Source organism: Podarcis melisellensis (assembly GCF_964234715.1).
Source record: "Podarcis melisellensis genome assembly, chromosome: 15".
Classification (NCBI taxonomy): domain Eukaryota; kingdom Metazoa; phylum Chordata; class Lepidosauria; order Squamata; family Lacertidae; genus Podarcis; species Podarcis melisellensis.
The window spans coordinates 40,279,156-40,294,601 of NC_138532.1; the positions used below are offsets into that span (position 1 = coordinate 40,279,156).

Consider the following 15,446-nt stretch of genomic DNA (forward strand, 5'->3'; position numbering starts at 1 on the left):
TTGACTGATTGGTCCAAATCTTGCCCCTTTCACACAACCCTACTTAACAAGGCAATGCGCCTCCTTTTCATTCAGTTCCCATCATCCCTGACTGTTGGGCATGCTAGTTGGGAATGATAAGAGTTGTAATGAAAAAAATTCTTGGGCTGATGGAAGATGGAGTCCCAAATCTCTGGAGCGCACCAGATTGGGACAGGCTGGGTTAGGGTGTTGGACTAGGACCCCGGAGATGAAAACTGTGGTCTCCATTCAGCCACAAAGCTCACTGGGTGACCTTGGGACAAATTGTTACCTCTCAGCTTAACTTACCTCACAGAGCTGTTGTGAGGATAAAGGGTTTTTCGCCATCCCGAGAGCAATTGTTTTTAATATTATGCTTTAATGTTGTTATCTGCACTGGGATCTTAGGGGGAAAGGTGGATCATAAACAAACAAACAACAACAACGTCTTGCTGAAGGTTGGGATAGAAAATTGCTCTAAAACAATGGAAACTAAATAAATACCTACACATAAGGGACAGATGGAGGATCTATGAGAAGCTACACAGTGAAAGGAATGTCTGTTATGGATTTATAATTACATGAGCGTTCAACTTACCAGCAACTCTTGCCGGTCATCGTCAAAGTAATGGCCATCCCACACCTCGGTAACAAGACTGCCGTACGTGTCTAGAAGCCGGAGCCTCTTTTTCTGCAAACCTTCAGACATGACATCCTTCACAGGTCGGGTGGTTATGCCCTGTAGAAATTCCTTGCGAACACATAGTATCAAAAACATTATGTCTTCCAGAAGGACAACCCAAACACTCATTAAGAAGGGGGGGGGGATATTTTGAGATAATCTGCATTGTTATGATTCACAGGCCTTGATAACCAGATTGCACATCAACACCACATTCCCACCAAGAGATGTATTTACATCACAGCTTCTCCAGCTACACCATTCCTGTCCTCTCTTTCCTAGTTTCTATTCTATTCTTGAAGACAGAGAGAGAGAGAGAGAGAGAGAGAGAGAGAGAGATCCAGCCCAGTTATTAGGCAAAGTGAGGCTGCTGCCTCAGGCAGCAGAAGCCCCTGCGGTGGCATCTCTGTGGCGGCAAAGTGCTGCCACCATTGGCACTGATTTCAGGCCAGATCGCCTCCATTTTGGGTGATATCAAGTAGGTGTCTTCTCCACTGTACTCTTTTCGGCACCTGCTAAAGACGTTCTTGTTTAGACAAACCTGCCCGGAAACTTCGAAAGTAGAGGTAATTTTAATCAATGTTAGTAATTGTATGTTTTGAGGTATGGCTGCAAGTTTTTCTCGATTTTACTGTTTTATCTTTTGTAAACTGCCTTGAAGCATCTTTTTTACAATCAAGTGGTATTTAGATTTTTATGAATAAATGAATAAATACGACAACAACAATTTTTTTAAAAAGCTGCTTTGCTGATACTGTGTGCCTTTGTTTTGTTTTTAAACCCCACACAAGGGGCAGATCCATACATTTCAAGCACATTCTTGCCCCAAACCTGGATCTTGGCATCCAGGGAATTCTCCTTTTATATCCCTATTTCTTCTTGCCAACCAACATATTCAATACACATTTAAAGCAGATGACTCCCCACCGCTAAATAATTCTGTGAACTGTCATCTCCCCCTCCCAGAGCTACAACTTCCAGCACCCTTAACTAACTACACTTCCCAGGATGGCTTGGGGAGAAACTCTGTGCTTTACATGTGCGTTGAATGTGCTTGAAATGAATGGCATGAATCTGCTGTACAGTTAGGAGTGCAGCCTAGGTGAGTAATTGATATTCACTTCTATTGGTGGAAAGCAAAGCACTATTAAAGGGTGACCACGGCCAAATCCCACCTATTACTGATGACAGGTAGCATGGCAATGTGCCCATTTCACAGACACAGAGACTCAGTCCACACAGGGATCCCTGAAGTGTGCAGGCTCTCTCACCTCCCCACACAGCCCCTGTCATAACGACAGTCATTTTGGTTGTGTAAAAGAACCACCTCTCTCTGCTCTCTTTGTCCGTGAAAAAAATAATAATAAAAGGCTAACGTGAACCCAGGGAGGTTTAAAGGCAGACAACTGGAAAACTGCAATATTGCAGTTACAATATCCTGTTTCTGCCATCAACAGCCAGGAGGTCGTGCACACACACACACACACACACACAAAGGAAGAGAAAAAAACAAAGCAAGCCAATCGCGGATAGGAGCATTCCACAATTTGACATATGGATCCTGCAAATGCCAACTGCAGGATTACATCACGGAGAAAAGGACAAAAGAGAATAAAATTAGTTCTGTCAGCTCTACGAGGAACCAGTGCCAAAAGAGGCAGAGAGGACATCTCTCTCTCTCTCTCTCTCTCTCTCTCTCTCTCTCTCTCTCTCTCTTTCTTTCTCCTCCCCCCCCCCCAAATAAATGGTGTGGGGAGATTTTAACAAAAAGGGTTCGGACAGGGATGCTAGTCTGCCTCCAAGCCAAAGAAACAGAAGCACCAAATTAATTCTGCAAATCACATTAAAAACTGACCTAGTAACTAACGGCTCCAAGTTTTGATTAGTTCAATGGCTAGATCGACTAGTTAAAGATTCTGGCTCCACTGGTACTTCAGGCCAAATGCAGCCCTCCAATCATCTCTATCTGGCTCTCAGGACTCCCCACCCCCATCACACACCCTCCCCAGCCACACCCTCTCTGCCCAGGCCACGCCCTCCTTCACACCCTCAAGTGTTTTTGCCTGGCTAGAATGTGCCCTTGAATTCTGAAAAAGATCCCCCATGCCTCTAGGCTTTTGGCCCTGGAGGTCAATCAACAAAAGCTTTGGTTGATTAACCACCAGAGCCTAAAGTCCCACTTGTCTAGCTCAGTACTTATTTTTCACATCTGTATTTTGCCTTTAATGAAGATCCTCAGGCTAGGACTTTGACCAACCTCCCCTTCCCAAGAGAGCTTCTAACAAGAACCCCACTCTCCCACCTAAACACGGGCCATTCTCAAAAATGAAATCACTCAGAAGCTTCCCCCCAGTGTATATTTTCCATCCAGTTCCTCATCTAAAACAATAAGGTAATTTTGTTCAGTACTCACAGGACTCGGCACCCCTTGAAATAAAGGCGTGTTGTGCACCCCACTTCCTACGCAGTTTCTGCAAAAGAGAGGGCAGATTAATCCAACAGGTAATCTCTGTTCCCTGTCTTTTCCTCTGAAATTTACTATTAATACAATTCCCCCTAATACTGCAAGCACTGAATTGGAGTTTAATTAGATGCTAACCAGAGGGGTTTTGTGCTTATGAGGTAATAAATACTCCTCGAGCTAATAAACTCCAAGACAGAAGGAGTGGTTATTAATCTCCTGAAAAAACACACACACACAAACTTAGCAAGAAGAGCCCCCTCAAGTTATTACTGCTATACGTGGACAACTATTGATTCAATAACATGGGTGAAACATTGAATGTTTTTCCTCAGGCCCAGGTGAACGAAAGGTCTGCAGGGAGCTGGATTTGGGGTAGAAATGGGAAAAATCTGTCAGCTTCAGTTTCTCTCAGTTTCCCCATCTTAAATTCAGCTGCCCATGTTTCCACACCAGCTTGTTGGTTTGTTTTTAAGGTCCTTATGGAAATTCTTCACCATTTCAGTGCGAATCTCATTTCTGTACATCATACTGCTGCTTAGAAACGGTAATGATAAACCAGTACTTAAATGACTAAAGTATATCAAGCATTGGTCTGCAGAGTTTGATTTCAAGCCACGCGGGAAAGGAAAAGGGGGCACCCGGTGTCAGGTGACTGACAAAGGGGTGGCCCCGCCCACTTATCAAACTTGGCCCCACCCCTTGGGTGGGGAAAGGCTTAGCCCTGCAGGCTCAAAGTCAGGCAGACACAAAACTGGACACACTAAGAACTTTGAGAGATGGAGGCAGAGTTATAGACATGTCCAATCTGCTTTTAAAGCCATCCAAGATGGTGGGCATCCCTGCCTCCTGTGGCAGTGAGTTCCAAAGTTTAACAATGTGTACTAGATTGGGCTCAGGAGGGGGGGGAGAGTTATGTTGCATTTGTTATATAACCACACATTGCTGTCAGGCTCATCTCTCTCCCACGGGCTTCAAGAACCGCATAATGAAAAGCAAGCATATATTGTTTCTTTTTTAAAAAAGCCCTTGCATAATGCATTTCAGTGTGCATAGTCAAGGCCAAGCCGTGGCATTTTGCCACTCCAACATGGCTGCACCACATAATCCAATTCAGTTCAACCCCCAGGATTCTTTAGTGCATCGCAGAGGTTGCTGGCGCCCCAGCGGCAGCCAAAGGTTTTCTTTTTCCCCCCAATACATTTTTATTGATGTTGCACAAGTAATAATACAAACACATAAAAGAAGTTCAATTATATAATTAACACATGTTACCCCCAAATCAGACGAAAAGAACATAAGAAGTATATAAAAAAACAACAAAAACAGAAAACAGTATTTTAGGCTCTATCGAGCCTTGGACTTCCCTCCACCCCTTTGGTAAGTGTCAAATCGATTCTATCATCTCGTATTTTATCTTTGATCTTACATAATAACTCCTTACTGTTAGAATTGATCCATCCCCGCCAGTGACCTACGTATTAGTTCCAATATATGTCCAATATTTATTCCAATTGTCGTGAAATTTCTTTTCATCTTGGTCCCTTATTCTTCCTGATATTCTAGCGAGCTCGGCATAATTTATCATTTTAACCTGCCAATCATTTATATTAGGTATAACTTCCGTTTTCCAGTTTGTGCCAACATAGTTCTAGCGGCTGTAGTAGCATATAGGAATAAGATCTTATCTTCTTTCTTAATTTCTTTCCCCGTCATTCCTAACAGAAAAGCTTCGGGCCTTTTGGGAAAGGTATACTTGAAAATCTTTTTGAGTTCATTGTAAATTAATTCCCAGAAGCCTTTCACTTTACTGCATAACCACCACATGTGGTAGAAGTCGCCATCTACTTCTCCACATTTCCACGGCAGCCAAAGGTTTTCAAGCACCATTGAGGGAGACCGACAGACGCTGCTGGGGTTCAGACCAGCTCTGGTCCATGGTAGTGAAAGTGCCTTCTGCCCACTCAGGCTGGCCATTGGCTCTTCTCAACAGGGAGGTCATTAAGAGCTTCCCACCCAGGTGGCATTTTGCCTGGAGAATTCAGTTTTGGCTGAAGGTCAGGCTGATCTGACCACACTCCTGCACAACCCTCACCAAAACGAATGGGATCTGCACAACACCAGTGGCACTCCCTTTTCCCCTGTGATAATGACCACTGGGAGGAGCGCAAAGAGAAGAAACGCCATGGCACATTTGAGCAGCACAACCGGGCGCCTTCCTCTGCCCCGACTGCAACAAAACATGTCTCTCCCACCTTGGTCTCTACAGCCACAGCAGGCGCTGTAACCTTCCAACAGTTTGACCTCGCCCCCAAAGGCAAACTCCTCCATTCTTTCCTGAGACAGACGGATGCCAACAAAAAAATAGCAGAGAGGAGCAATGTCACTGAGACTCTCCACCTCAGGCACCTCCTCTTTTGCACGCGTCTGGGACTTGCTTTGGGGAAAGCTTGGCTTTCGGCATCACATTCGGGGTTCTTTCAGTAGGCAGAGGCTCATCGGGGCTAAATCACAGGGTGTACCACTTTGGCAAGCCAGATCAGCACCTTGGAAAGCTTCCAGCAAGTCTCCATGGACCGGGATTTCTTTCCTTAACCAGGCAACACGGGGAGATGTTGCCACAGCAAGAAGCTCCTTCTCCTACTTGGGTTTAATGGTGTATAGAAAGGCCAAGGAAAGACCACATTACCACCACCTACTGGTGACAATGCGATCATGTTGCAGCTACAGCCTTTCATAGAGTCTCAAATTCTTCACAAACTGTCCCAGGGAGTCTTATCCCAGGAGCAGTCTCCGGGGCCGTCTTACCTATAGGCGCAAGCGGTGCGGGGCACCTGGGTGCCAGGCCGAGAGTCTGGGGCCCGAGAGTTGAGCCCGGGGAAGAACCCGCCCGTTGGATGGAGCGCTGCAGCGGGCTCTTCTGCTGTGGGCGGCTCTGCACCATGAGTTTGGGGGCAACCGAGCCAGCAAGATGCTGAGGCAGCTGGCTGGCTCCGCCCTCCTGCGTGCCTGGGATTGGGCAACTTGGGGGGTGCGCCGAGCGGATCTTTGCACCCCGGCACCGCATATGCTTAAGACAGCCCTGGCAGTCTCCAAACTAGAAAGGAGTGGAAGTCAACTGATACCACTATAAAGGCAGGCAAGGTGTGTTCTGTGATTGGCCCCACCCTCTGAGAAGAGCTGGCAGTCCTCCTTAGAGGGACCTTGTCCAATTTCGTATTTGTGACCATTTGCAGTGCCGAGGACAGGGCTCTGTGATTGGGGCCCTTATCCTCTGGGTATGCAAACTGAGGGAGAGGCATAAGTCTATGTCCTCCAGCTGGCAGGGCCCAAAGGTGGACCCTGGAGAGTCTTCCTTGGGCATGGCAACTCAAATACCCTCTTTTGCGAGATCTCTGAGTTGCGGGGGACATGACAGACTAATTTTTTTTTGCGGCTGATGATGCCTAACACTGCTCCATTGGCACCACAAAAACTCCTGCTGCCCCACAAATGACTTGCGTACTTGGGTCACCTCCTTTGCAGAATTCACATTTCTTTTGCTGCAGATATCCCTTTTTAACTTCCAAGTTTGGAGCATGCACAGCTCTGGCCCACAATGCCGCTGACATCTGCAACTTTAAATACCGTAGCACCGAGAGCCAAGCCTGCTGCAGACCCTGTTACGTTTTCCGCCCCCACTCTCACTGCCTTTGCCACCCGGGCTGCCTTAACTGTTCCAATGGTTCTTTGCCGAGCGTAGCACATCAAGGATTTAGAAACTAACCATTTCTGACTGTCAGGATTTATATACCAAACAGCTGTGCCAGGAAAGCCATGGGAATCAAACAGCTATTTGGGGAGCACCATAATCTATTAACTTCTCAGGTCGTTTTGATTTCAGCAGCTTTGCAAATAACTGCACGGTGCACTCAAACGCACCACTTCAGAGGCAACTCTTGGGCTATTGTGTTCTCAGGCAAAGGAGCCTCAGGTCCAATGTGAATTTGTCCCAAGAGGTTTGGGGAAGGGCCACAGCTCAGGGACAAAGCGTGTGCTCTGCAGTCAGAAGGTCCCCTGTTCGGTTCCCCATGCCAGGTAGAAATGGGAGAGATTTCTGTCTGAAACCCAGGAGAGCGGCTGCCCGTCAGTGTAGGCAGTACTAAGCAAGGTGGACCAATAGTCTGACTCAATATAAGGCAGCTTTCTATGTGGTCTTCTATAGACATTACTTTGGGTGCTGTATCAGGGGGTACCTGCTGACCTCTGATGTTGTTGTTTAGTTGTGTCCAACTCTTCGTGACCCCATGGACCAGAGCACGCCAGGCCCTCCTGTCTTCCACTGCCTCCCGCAGTTTGGTCTAACTCATGCTGGTAGCTTCGAGAACACTATCCAGCCATCTCATCCTCTGTCGTCCCCTTCTCCTTGCGTCCTCCATCTTTCCCAACATCAGAGTCTTTTCCAGGGAGTCTTCTCTTCTCATGAGGTGGCCAAAGTATTGGAGCCTCAGCTTCAGGGTCTGTCCTTCCAGTGAGCACTCTGGGCTGATTTCCTTCAGAATGGATAGGTTTGATCTTCTTGCAGTCCATAGGACTCTCAAGAGTCTCCTCCAGCACCAGAATTCAAAAGCATCAATTCTTCGGTGATCAGCCTTCTTTATGGTCCAGCTCTCACTTCCATACATCACTACTGGAAAAACCATAGCTTTAACGCTGACCTCTAGCTCAGTGTATGTTTGCGCACAGAAGGTGCCCTGTTCAGTCCCCAGCATCTCCAGTTTGAAAGACCAGGCAGCAAGTGGTGGGAAAGACTCGACACCATGAAGAGCGGCTGCCAGTCAGAGTAGCTGGGCAAGATGGTCAGACCTGGTACAAGGTGGCATATTTTCCACTGAACAGGCTGGTACTAAAAACAAAAACCAGCAACAGAGAAGCCACGGCCCTCCAGATTTTGTTGAACTCCAGCTCCCATCTGCCCCAACCAGCATGGCCAATGGTTAGGGACGATAGGAGTTGCAGTCCAGAGACATCCGAAGGGCTGTAACTCAGTGGCAGAGCACCTGCTCTGCATGCAGAAGACTCCTGCTGAAAACCCCCAAAAGTTGTTGCTGCTCAGCAGTGTAGACAACCCTGGACTTGAAGGACCAATGGTTTCACTTGATATAAGGCCCTTTCCTACATTCCTTACTGTCAGGGAACTGCCATCAACTCAGAGGCGAGAGGTGGAAGGGCAGTTGGGTTACAGGAGAAGATCGTGAGAAGCAGTTCTTCCTCCGGGGAGGAGGGAAGCCACGTCTCCAGTGGGGAAGGGATGCAGGGCTCGGAGGTTGCAAGGGAGCGCCACAACACCGAGCCTGAGCAAAGGGGGAGGGAGGCAGGTCCCCCTTTGCCCACGTCCTCTCTGCGCAGTTTACGCACAGAGAGGGGAGGCATAGGATGGGGGTCAAAAGACTGCTCTGCTGGGGAAAGTTTAAAGACCGCCCACTCCCAGATTCTGCTAGTGACTGAGCAAGACATGGAACTGAGACGTTCTGCACTGTGAATGTTTTTGCACTGATATTAAAGCCTTGAAAAGACCAGTGGGGGTCTTGCCTGTTCACTCTTGAGCAACCATGCTGGCATACATAACACTTACATTTCCCCATCCCTTGACCTTGGCTTCTAGGGACAATGCTGCACTTTTGAACCTTGCTCTCTTGGGTAAGTGTTCTGGTAAAAGCTTGGACTGAGACCCCAGCTTCCTGAGGGCACCCCTCCTGGAGCTTGGCACAGACCAGCAGGCACAATGGCTAGGGATGATGGGAGTCCAGCAACATCTAGAGGGCAACAGTTTCTCCATCCTTGAGGCAGGACAGCACAGAGGAGCGTGGGCTGCACCCATTTGTCAACATTGCTGTGATTCTCCATTAAAGTAGAGGAGAAAGGATAGCAATTCCAGAACAAGAGCCAAGTGTGGAAGCAACTGGTGATAACAGCCACCTGTGAAAGTGTTAGCTTTTTAAAATTCCATGGCGCATCTATTTCTTCCCAAACAAAAACAATCTAACTCCCCAATATTAAACCTCCAAGCGGAATATTGTTCACAGAGCCGATACAGATGGCTTTACCCTCTGGGTATAAAATGGCTGGATCTTTGGGGAGTGTTTTCAGGTCTTGGGACAGCTACATTAGGATTTCCAGCTCTTATTACTTCATATCTGACATTTAATCCTAGTTTGGTAATAGGAAAATTACCAGATAAAATTGGCATTTGGCTTGGATTTTTTCCCCCTTCCTATGAGCCTCTGCTAATATGGAAGACGGCAAGTCGTCAAATTTATTCAAGTTTTTCTTGTCAACAATATCATTAACCAAATCCCTCAATTTCAAAGTTAATAAAAGCATCTGGGTTTTCTAGCACAGCAAGACCGGCTTGCATATTTAAAACCGCATACATAGATGAATTTGCATTGGACCAAATTTGCATATTAATGAAGGACTAATTGCTCTTTGCAGTCAGTTTCATGCATACGAATTTACTATTCTTTTTTGAATGCTTGAAAAGATCCAGCCCCCCCAACCAAAAAAAGGCAAAAACTTTTCAAAATAAAATAAAAAGCTACAGAATATTTGAGAAAAGGAAGGGATTCTCAGACTACATTTAAAAGCTTCAGCCAATTATTTCATTTCTCGTTTTTTATCACAATAGAAAAAACACAACAGGTATAATTTACAAAGGCTGTTGGAGATAAGTGGATTTTTCCTAACCTAACCAAAATTTAAGAGATTTTTTTAAAAAAGATTACCCATTGTTAAAATCTTACCTCTAGATTATTCCATTTATGTAGGGTGGTATTTAGCCCTCAAAACTCAAGAGAACCTCCAACCTGCACCTGACCTAGCCTGAAACTCTGCTCAGATCTCAAGCATTGGCCTTAGAGAGATTTGGAAGGATTGACCAGCACCTTAGACCACTGCTATCTGATCTGACATCCAGCTGACTGGATAGTCAGGCAGATAGTCCCAGATCAAGGTCTGATTGACTGCTTTGCAGGAGGGGCACTACCAAGAGATTTGCATGTTGTCTGCAGAAACTATGGTTCTGGTTCTCCAAAGACTGGATGAAATCCTCACTAGAATAGTTAACATTGAGAAACAATTGGATACTAGTTCCTCCCCTTTAAATGCCCAAGGGCTTAAAAGGATGATAAGAAATGACTCTGTTAACAACTCACCAACTCAAACTATGGATGAAGTAAGGTCCTGTCAAGTCTTGCAAACGAACCAGATAATGCTTGAGATTCACCGATACACTCATAGGTGGATGAACCGCAGACAAATTACTATGTCCTTGTCTCAGCTCCTGAATTTCCATTACCGAAATGTAGATCTAGAAAATTTCCACTTCCTGCCTACCTTGAGAAACACCATGCGCCTATTTATGACCTTTAGGTCATCAACCCTCCCATCTCGACTCATGGAGATAAAGGATACCCTATGGTGGTTCCATTCTCTCCGCCCAGTGAGGGCATTTAAGGACGAAACTAGGAGGCAATTGGTCCCTTGCATAGAGTCAAAGCTAATGCGGATAAAGGAAACCAAGCTCAACACTAGAAATACTAATTGCCCGAAGGAAGAAAATAACTTTGTAAGCCTAGAATTACAAGACCTGAAGAAGAGGCTAATGAGTATAAAGACTGAGATTTCTACCCAAAATATAAGGACAGAGTAGAGCCTAGAGCACAATATTTAAAGACGTCCAACAGCTCTTTATCCCATAGAAAGACATCGGTGCAACTCCCTGTTCCCTTTTCAAACGACACCAAATTAGATGAGGAATTTGGCCCCTCCGACATTTCTATGGCAACAACACCTAAATAACTCTATGTTGCTGACAATCTGGAGAGATCCAGCACCAAATCTACATCTGGACCTTTGCCTAATGTTCCAAAAACTTATCAGAATGATCAGCCTTCTCTACTGTACTCCTGGCGAGACAGGATGGACAGATCTTCCGAATTCAAATCTGGCTCTTTGTTGGCCAGTGATCCACATTTTATAACACATACCTCATTAATACTTCCACAGCCACAGATAGAACCAACAATCCTCCAATTAACCCAGGAGGTAGAGGAAGATTGACAGTTAATGAAACACCATGGGACTGTCTCCCCCGCTTGGGGTGCGGTTGGTTGGGTTTTATCTTCTAGGGATACTTACCCTATCAGACCTCTACCTCTTTCCCATACCATTTTGACCCAGGAGTCCTGGCCCAAGGATGACTTGCTATTGAGGGGATGTTACCCATCTATTGGGGAAGCTAGTATGGGATCTGGGATTTCCACAATTGAAGGGCTAGGGAGGAATGGCGGTGGGGCTAAATATCTCTATCAGCAAAGGGTTTTGAGATGCAGTGATCCTCGAACCCCTTCCAATCTATGCCCCATCCCAAGGGATGAGGGTAGGGAGAGCAAGGATTACACACCTCCGTCATTGGTGCTGTGCAATGCCAGGTCCATAGGCAACAAAACTGCCACCATGCGTGACTTTTTTGTCTCACAGGGGATTGACCTGGCTTGTGTGACGGAGACCTGGGTACGGGAAGGCGAAGTAGTCTCCCTACATGAGATAACACCCCCAGGTTTCTCTGTCCTCCGTCAATCGCGGACTGTGGGTCGGGGGGGAGGAGTAGCGTTGTTATTCTGGGAGGATTGCTCTTTCAGAGCTCTGCCATCTCCGGCGATCTCCGGCATTGAATGTGTTGGTCTCGTGTGGGGCACCAAGGAGAGCTTGGCTGTCTGGCTGGTGTACCGACCACCCAGCACACCTGCAGCCACCCTGTCAGACCTGCTGGAGGTGGTGGCGGGCTGGGCCTTGGAGTTCCCAAACCTACTGGTTTTGGGAGACTTCAACGTCCATGCCGATGCCGCTCCCTCCTCACAGGCTCTGGACCTAGTGACTTCCATGGCAACACTAGGGCTCTCCCAGTTTGTTTTGGGCCCCACTCATCAAGCAGGCCACACGCTAGATCTGATCTTTGGGGCTGGCATAGATGTGATCATGCTCCCCGCTGTGGAAATGCCATGGTCTGATCACTACGCTCTGAAAGCCAAGATTGACTTCCCGCTCCTCCCCGGCTCGGGTGGCGAACCTATTTGGGCTCGTCCGCAAAAACTGATGGATCCTGATAGATTCCGACAAGCCTTGCGGAACCCTGCTCCTCCTGGCGACTCATTAGATGACCTTGTTGAGGACTGGAATAACCGGCTCTTGGCAGCCATTGATGAGATCGCGCCTAAGCGCCCTGTGCGACCCCGTCGAAACCGGGCCCCTTGGTTTACTGAGGAGCTCCGGAAAATGAAGCGGGATCTCAGACGGCTAGAGCGAGTATGGCGACGGACTCATGACGGAGCCTCAATAACATCTTATAGGATGCTTATGAAAGCCTATGAGATGGCTATGAAAGCTGCTAAGAAATCTTACTTTGAAGCTTCCATTGCATCCGCTAGCTCTTGCCCGGCACAACTTTTTAGAATAATTAGGTCAATAACGTCCTTAGGAGGACAACCAAATTTAAGCACAAATTCGACCCACAGCTGTGAGGCATTCGCGAGCTTTTTTGCGGAGAAAGTCCTGTTGCTCCACCGTGACCTCCCTGCCAATTTAGATACAGTGACTGAACTGGAGGCCCCTCAACTGACTTCAGGTCCAGTGTTGGACCATTTCGATCGGATACTCCCTACTGATGTGGATAGATTCCTCCAAGTTGGTAGGCCCACCACCTGTCTCCTTGATCCGTGCCCGTCTTGGCTGATTAGGGAGTGTCCAGATGTTGCGCAGACCCCCCTGGTTGAAATTATCAATTTGTCCCTTGACACGGGGACATTCCCAGGGGAACTGAAGGAAGCAGTGGTGTGTCCACTCTTAAATAAAACTTCATCAGATCCCTTAGACCTATCCAATTACCGTCCAGTTTCAAATCTTCCATACCTGGGTAAGGTAACTGAGAGAGGGGTTGCTGAACAGCTTGGTAGGTTTCTGGAGGAAACATCGGCATTAGATCCATTTCAGTCCGGTTTCCGTCCTGGTTTTGGGATGGAGACGGCTCTGGTTGCCCTAACAGATGATCTCCATAGACAACTGGATCGAGGTGGGTCAGGACTGCTGATCCTTTTAGATTTGTCAGCAGCCTTTGACATGGTCGATCATGATCTTCTGGACCACCGTCTCGCAGACGTGGGGATACAGGGCATAGCCCGTAACTGGTTGTGCTCTTTTATCTCTGGTCGGGGACAGAGGGTGGCACTAGGGAGGGAAATGTCGTCGCGCCACTCCTTGGTGTGTGGAGTGCCGCAGGGCGCAATTCTCTCCCCGTTGCTTTTAAACATCTTTATGTGCCCCCTTGCCCAGATTATCCGGAGCTTTGGGCTGGGCTGTCACCAATATGCTGATGACACTCAGCTCTATCTGCTGATGGATAGCCACACCAACTCAGCCCCAAACACACTGACCAGATGCTTGGAAGCTGTAGCTGGATGGGGTTTTGTGGGAGCCGATTGAAACTAAATCCTTCAAAGACAGAGGTCATATGGTTAGGTCAGGATGGCATGGGGATGAGGGACCAACTCCCTTCTCTTGCGGGGGCCCAATTAGTGCCATTGCCTTCCGTTAAGAGTTTGGGTGTAATCCTTGACACCTCCCTTTCCATGGAGGTGCAAGTTACAGCAACAGCCAAAGCAACATTTTTCCACCTTCGCCACATCAAGCAGTTGGTCCCTTACCTTTCCCGCCCCGACCTGGCCACAGTGATCCATGCGACGGTCATCTCCAGGCTTGACTACTGTAATTCGCTCTATGTGGGGATGCCCTTGAAGCTGGCCCAGAAACTCCAGCGGGTACAGAATGCTGCAGCGAGGCTCCTCACGGGGTCCCTGCCATGGGAGCATATTCACCCAGTGCTTTTCAAGCTACACTGGCTCCCGGTGGAGTACAGGGTCAGATTTAAGGTGCTGCTTTTGACCTTTAAAGCCCTTCACGGCTTAGGACCCTCGTACCTACGGGACCGCCTCTCCTGGTATGCTCCACGGAGAGCCTCAAGGTCCATAAATAACAACACCCTAGTGGTCCCAGGCCCTAAGGAAGTTAGATTGGCTTCAACCAGAGCCAGGGCCTTTTCAACTCTGGCTCCAGCCTGTTGGAACGCTCTGCCTCATGAGACCAGGGCCCTGCAGGATCTGATTTCTTTCCGCAGGGCCTATAAGACAGAGTTGTTCCGCCTGGCCTTTGGCTTGGAGCCAATTTGATTCCCTCCCTCTCTTTCTTTTTTCTTTTCCTTCTCCTCCTGTGATGAGGCTACATTTTAATATTTTAATGTTCCATTATTTTAATGTTGTATTTTATTTTTGTTTTTAAGTTGTAATCATTCATCTTGTTTTTATTATTGCTTGTAAGCCGATCTGAGCCCGGCCTTGGCTGGGGAGGGTGGGGTATAAATAAACAATTATTATTATTATTATTATTATTATTATTATTATTATTATTATTATTATTATTATTGAGCCTGTACAAGTTGCTTCACATCCCTTCCATTTGGTCCAGAGCGTGCGGATACAGCAGTTGCTCCTCCATTGATGCTGATAAGGGAGACTTGCGGATATGCTGCAGCAGGTCTGGGGGAACCTGTAGCCCTCCAGCTGGAGTCCAACCACAGCTGGAGGGCTGCAGGTTCCCTAACCCTGCTCTACAGACCACCTCCACTTAGCTATGCCACTGAAAGGGAGCAGTAATGATTCCGCCCTTGAAAACAGTCGCACTTCGTATTTCTAAAGCACTTTTCCTAAGTCCTCAAAAGCCTTTTAGCTGCTATTCCTACAACAGCCTTGAGAAGATAGGCCTGCACTATCATCCCCATGCTATAGACTTGGGGAAGGGGTGTCTGTGGTTGACACAGAGAGTAAAATGGTTTGTTTAAAGCCATTCAGGGCAATGCTGAGCTGAGATTTCAGGTAGGGACCTCCCAGCTGAGAGCTCATTTGTAGGAGCACAAGGAGTTGCCTTATACTGAGTTAGATCCATTGGTCCATCAAGCTCAGTATTGTCTACACTTACTGGCAGCAGCTCTCCAGATAGGAGACATTCCCAGCCCTACCAGGAGACGCCGGGATCAGAACCCAGGACCTTCTGCATGCTGGACAGATGCTCTTCTAGCAAGCTATGGTCTTGTTGCTATGGTGTGAACAGAACCAGTGCTGTCCATTCTCCTTGCAAGTATATTGAAGGAACGGGCAGGTGGCATCTCATCACCTTGTCCATTCTCAAGGCAAGCAGCAGCTTTTGCAGCTGCCT

General features: G+C 47.3%; 1 protein-coding gene across 5 annotated transcripts in view; it reads right to left on the reverse strand.

Annotated features, from left to right (window-relative positions):
• LOC309357773 (uncharacterized protein) overlaps positions 1-15,446 on the reverse strand; it is a 70,574-nt gene that overhangs the window by 4,477 nt on the left and 50,651 nt on the right. For all 5 annotated transcript variants that reach the window (XM_081890184.1, XM_081890183.1, XM_081890182.1 and 2 more), the window contains 2 exons: positions 3,096-3,153; positions 599-751 (listed from right to left, as the gene is read on the reverse strand). In XM_081890184.1, coding sequence (XP_081746310.1) covers positions 599-751; positions 3,096-3,153 — 211 coding nt within the window. The remainder of the gene's footprint in view (positions 1-598; positions 752-3,095; positions 3,154-15,446) is intronic.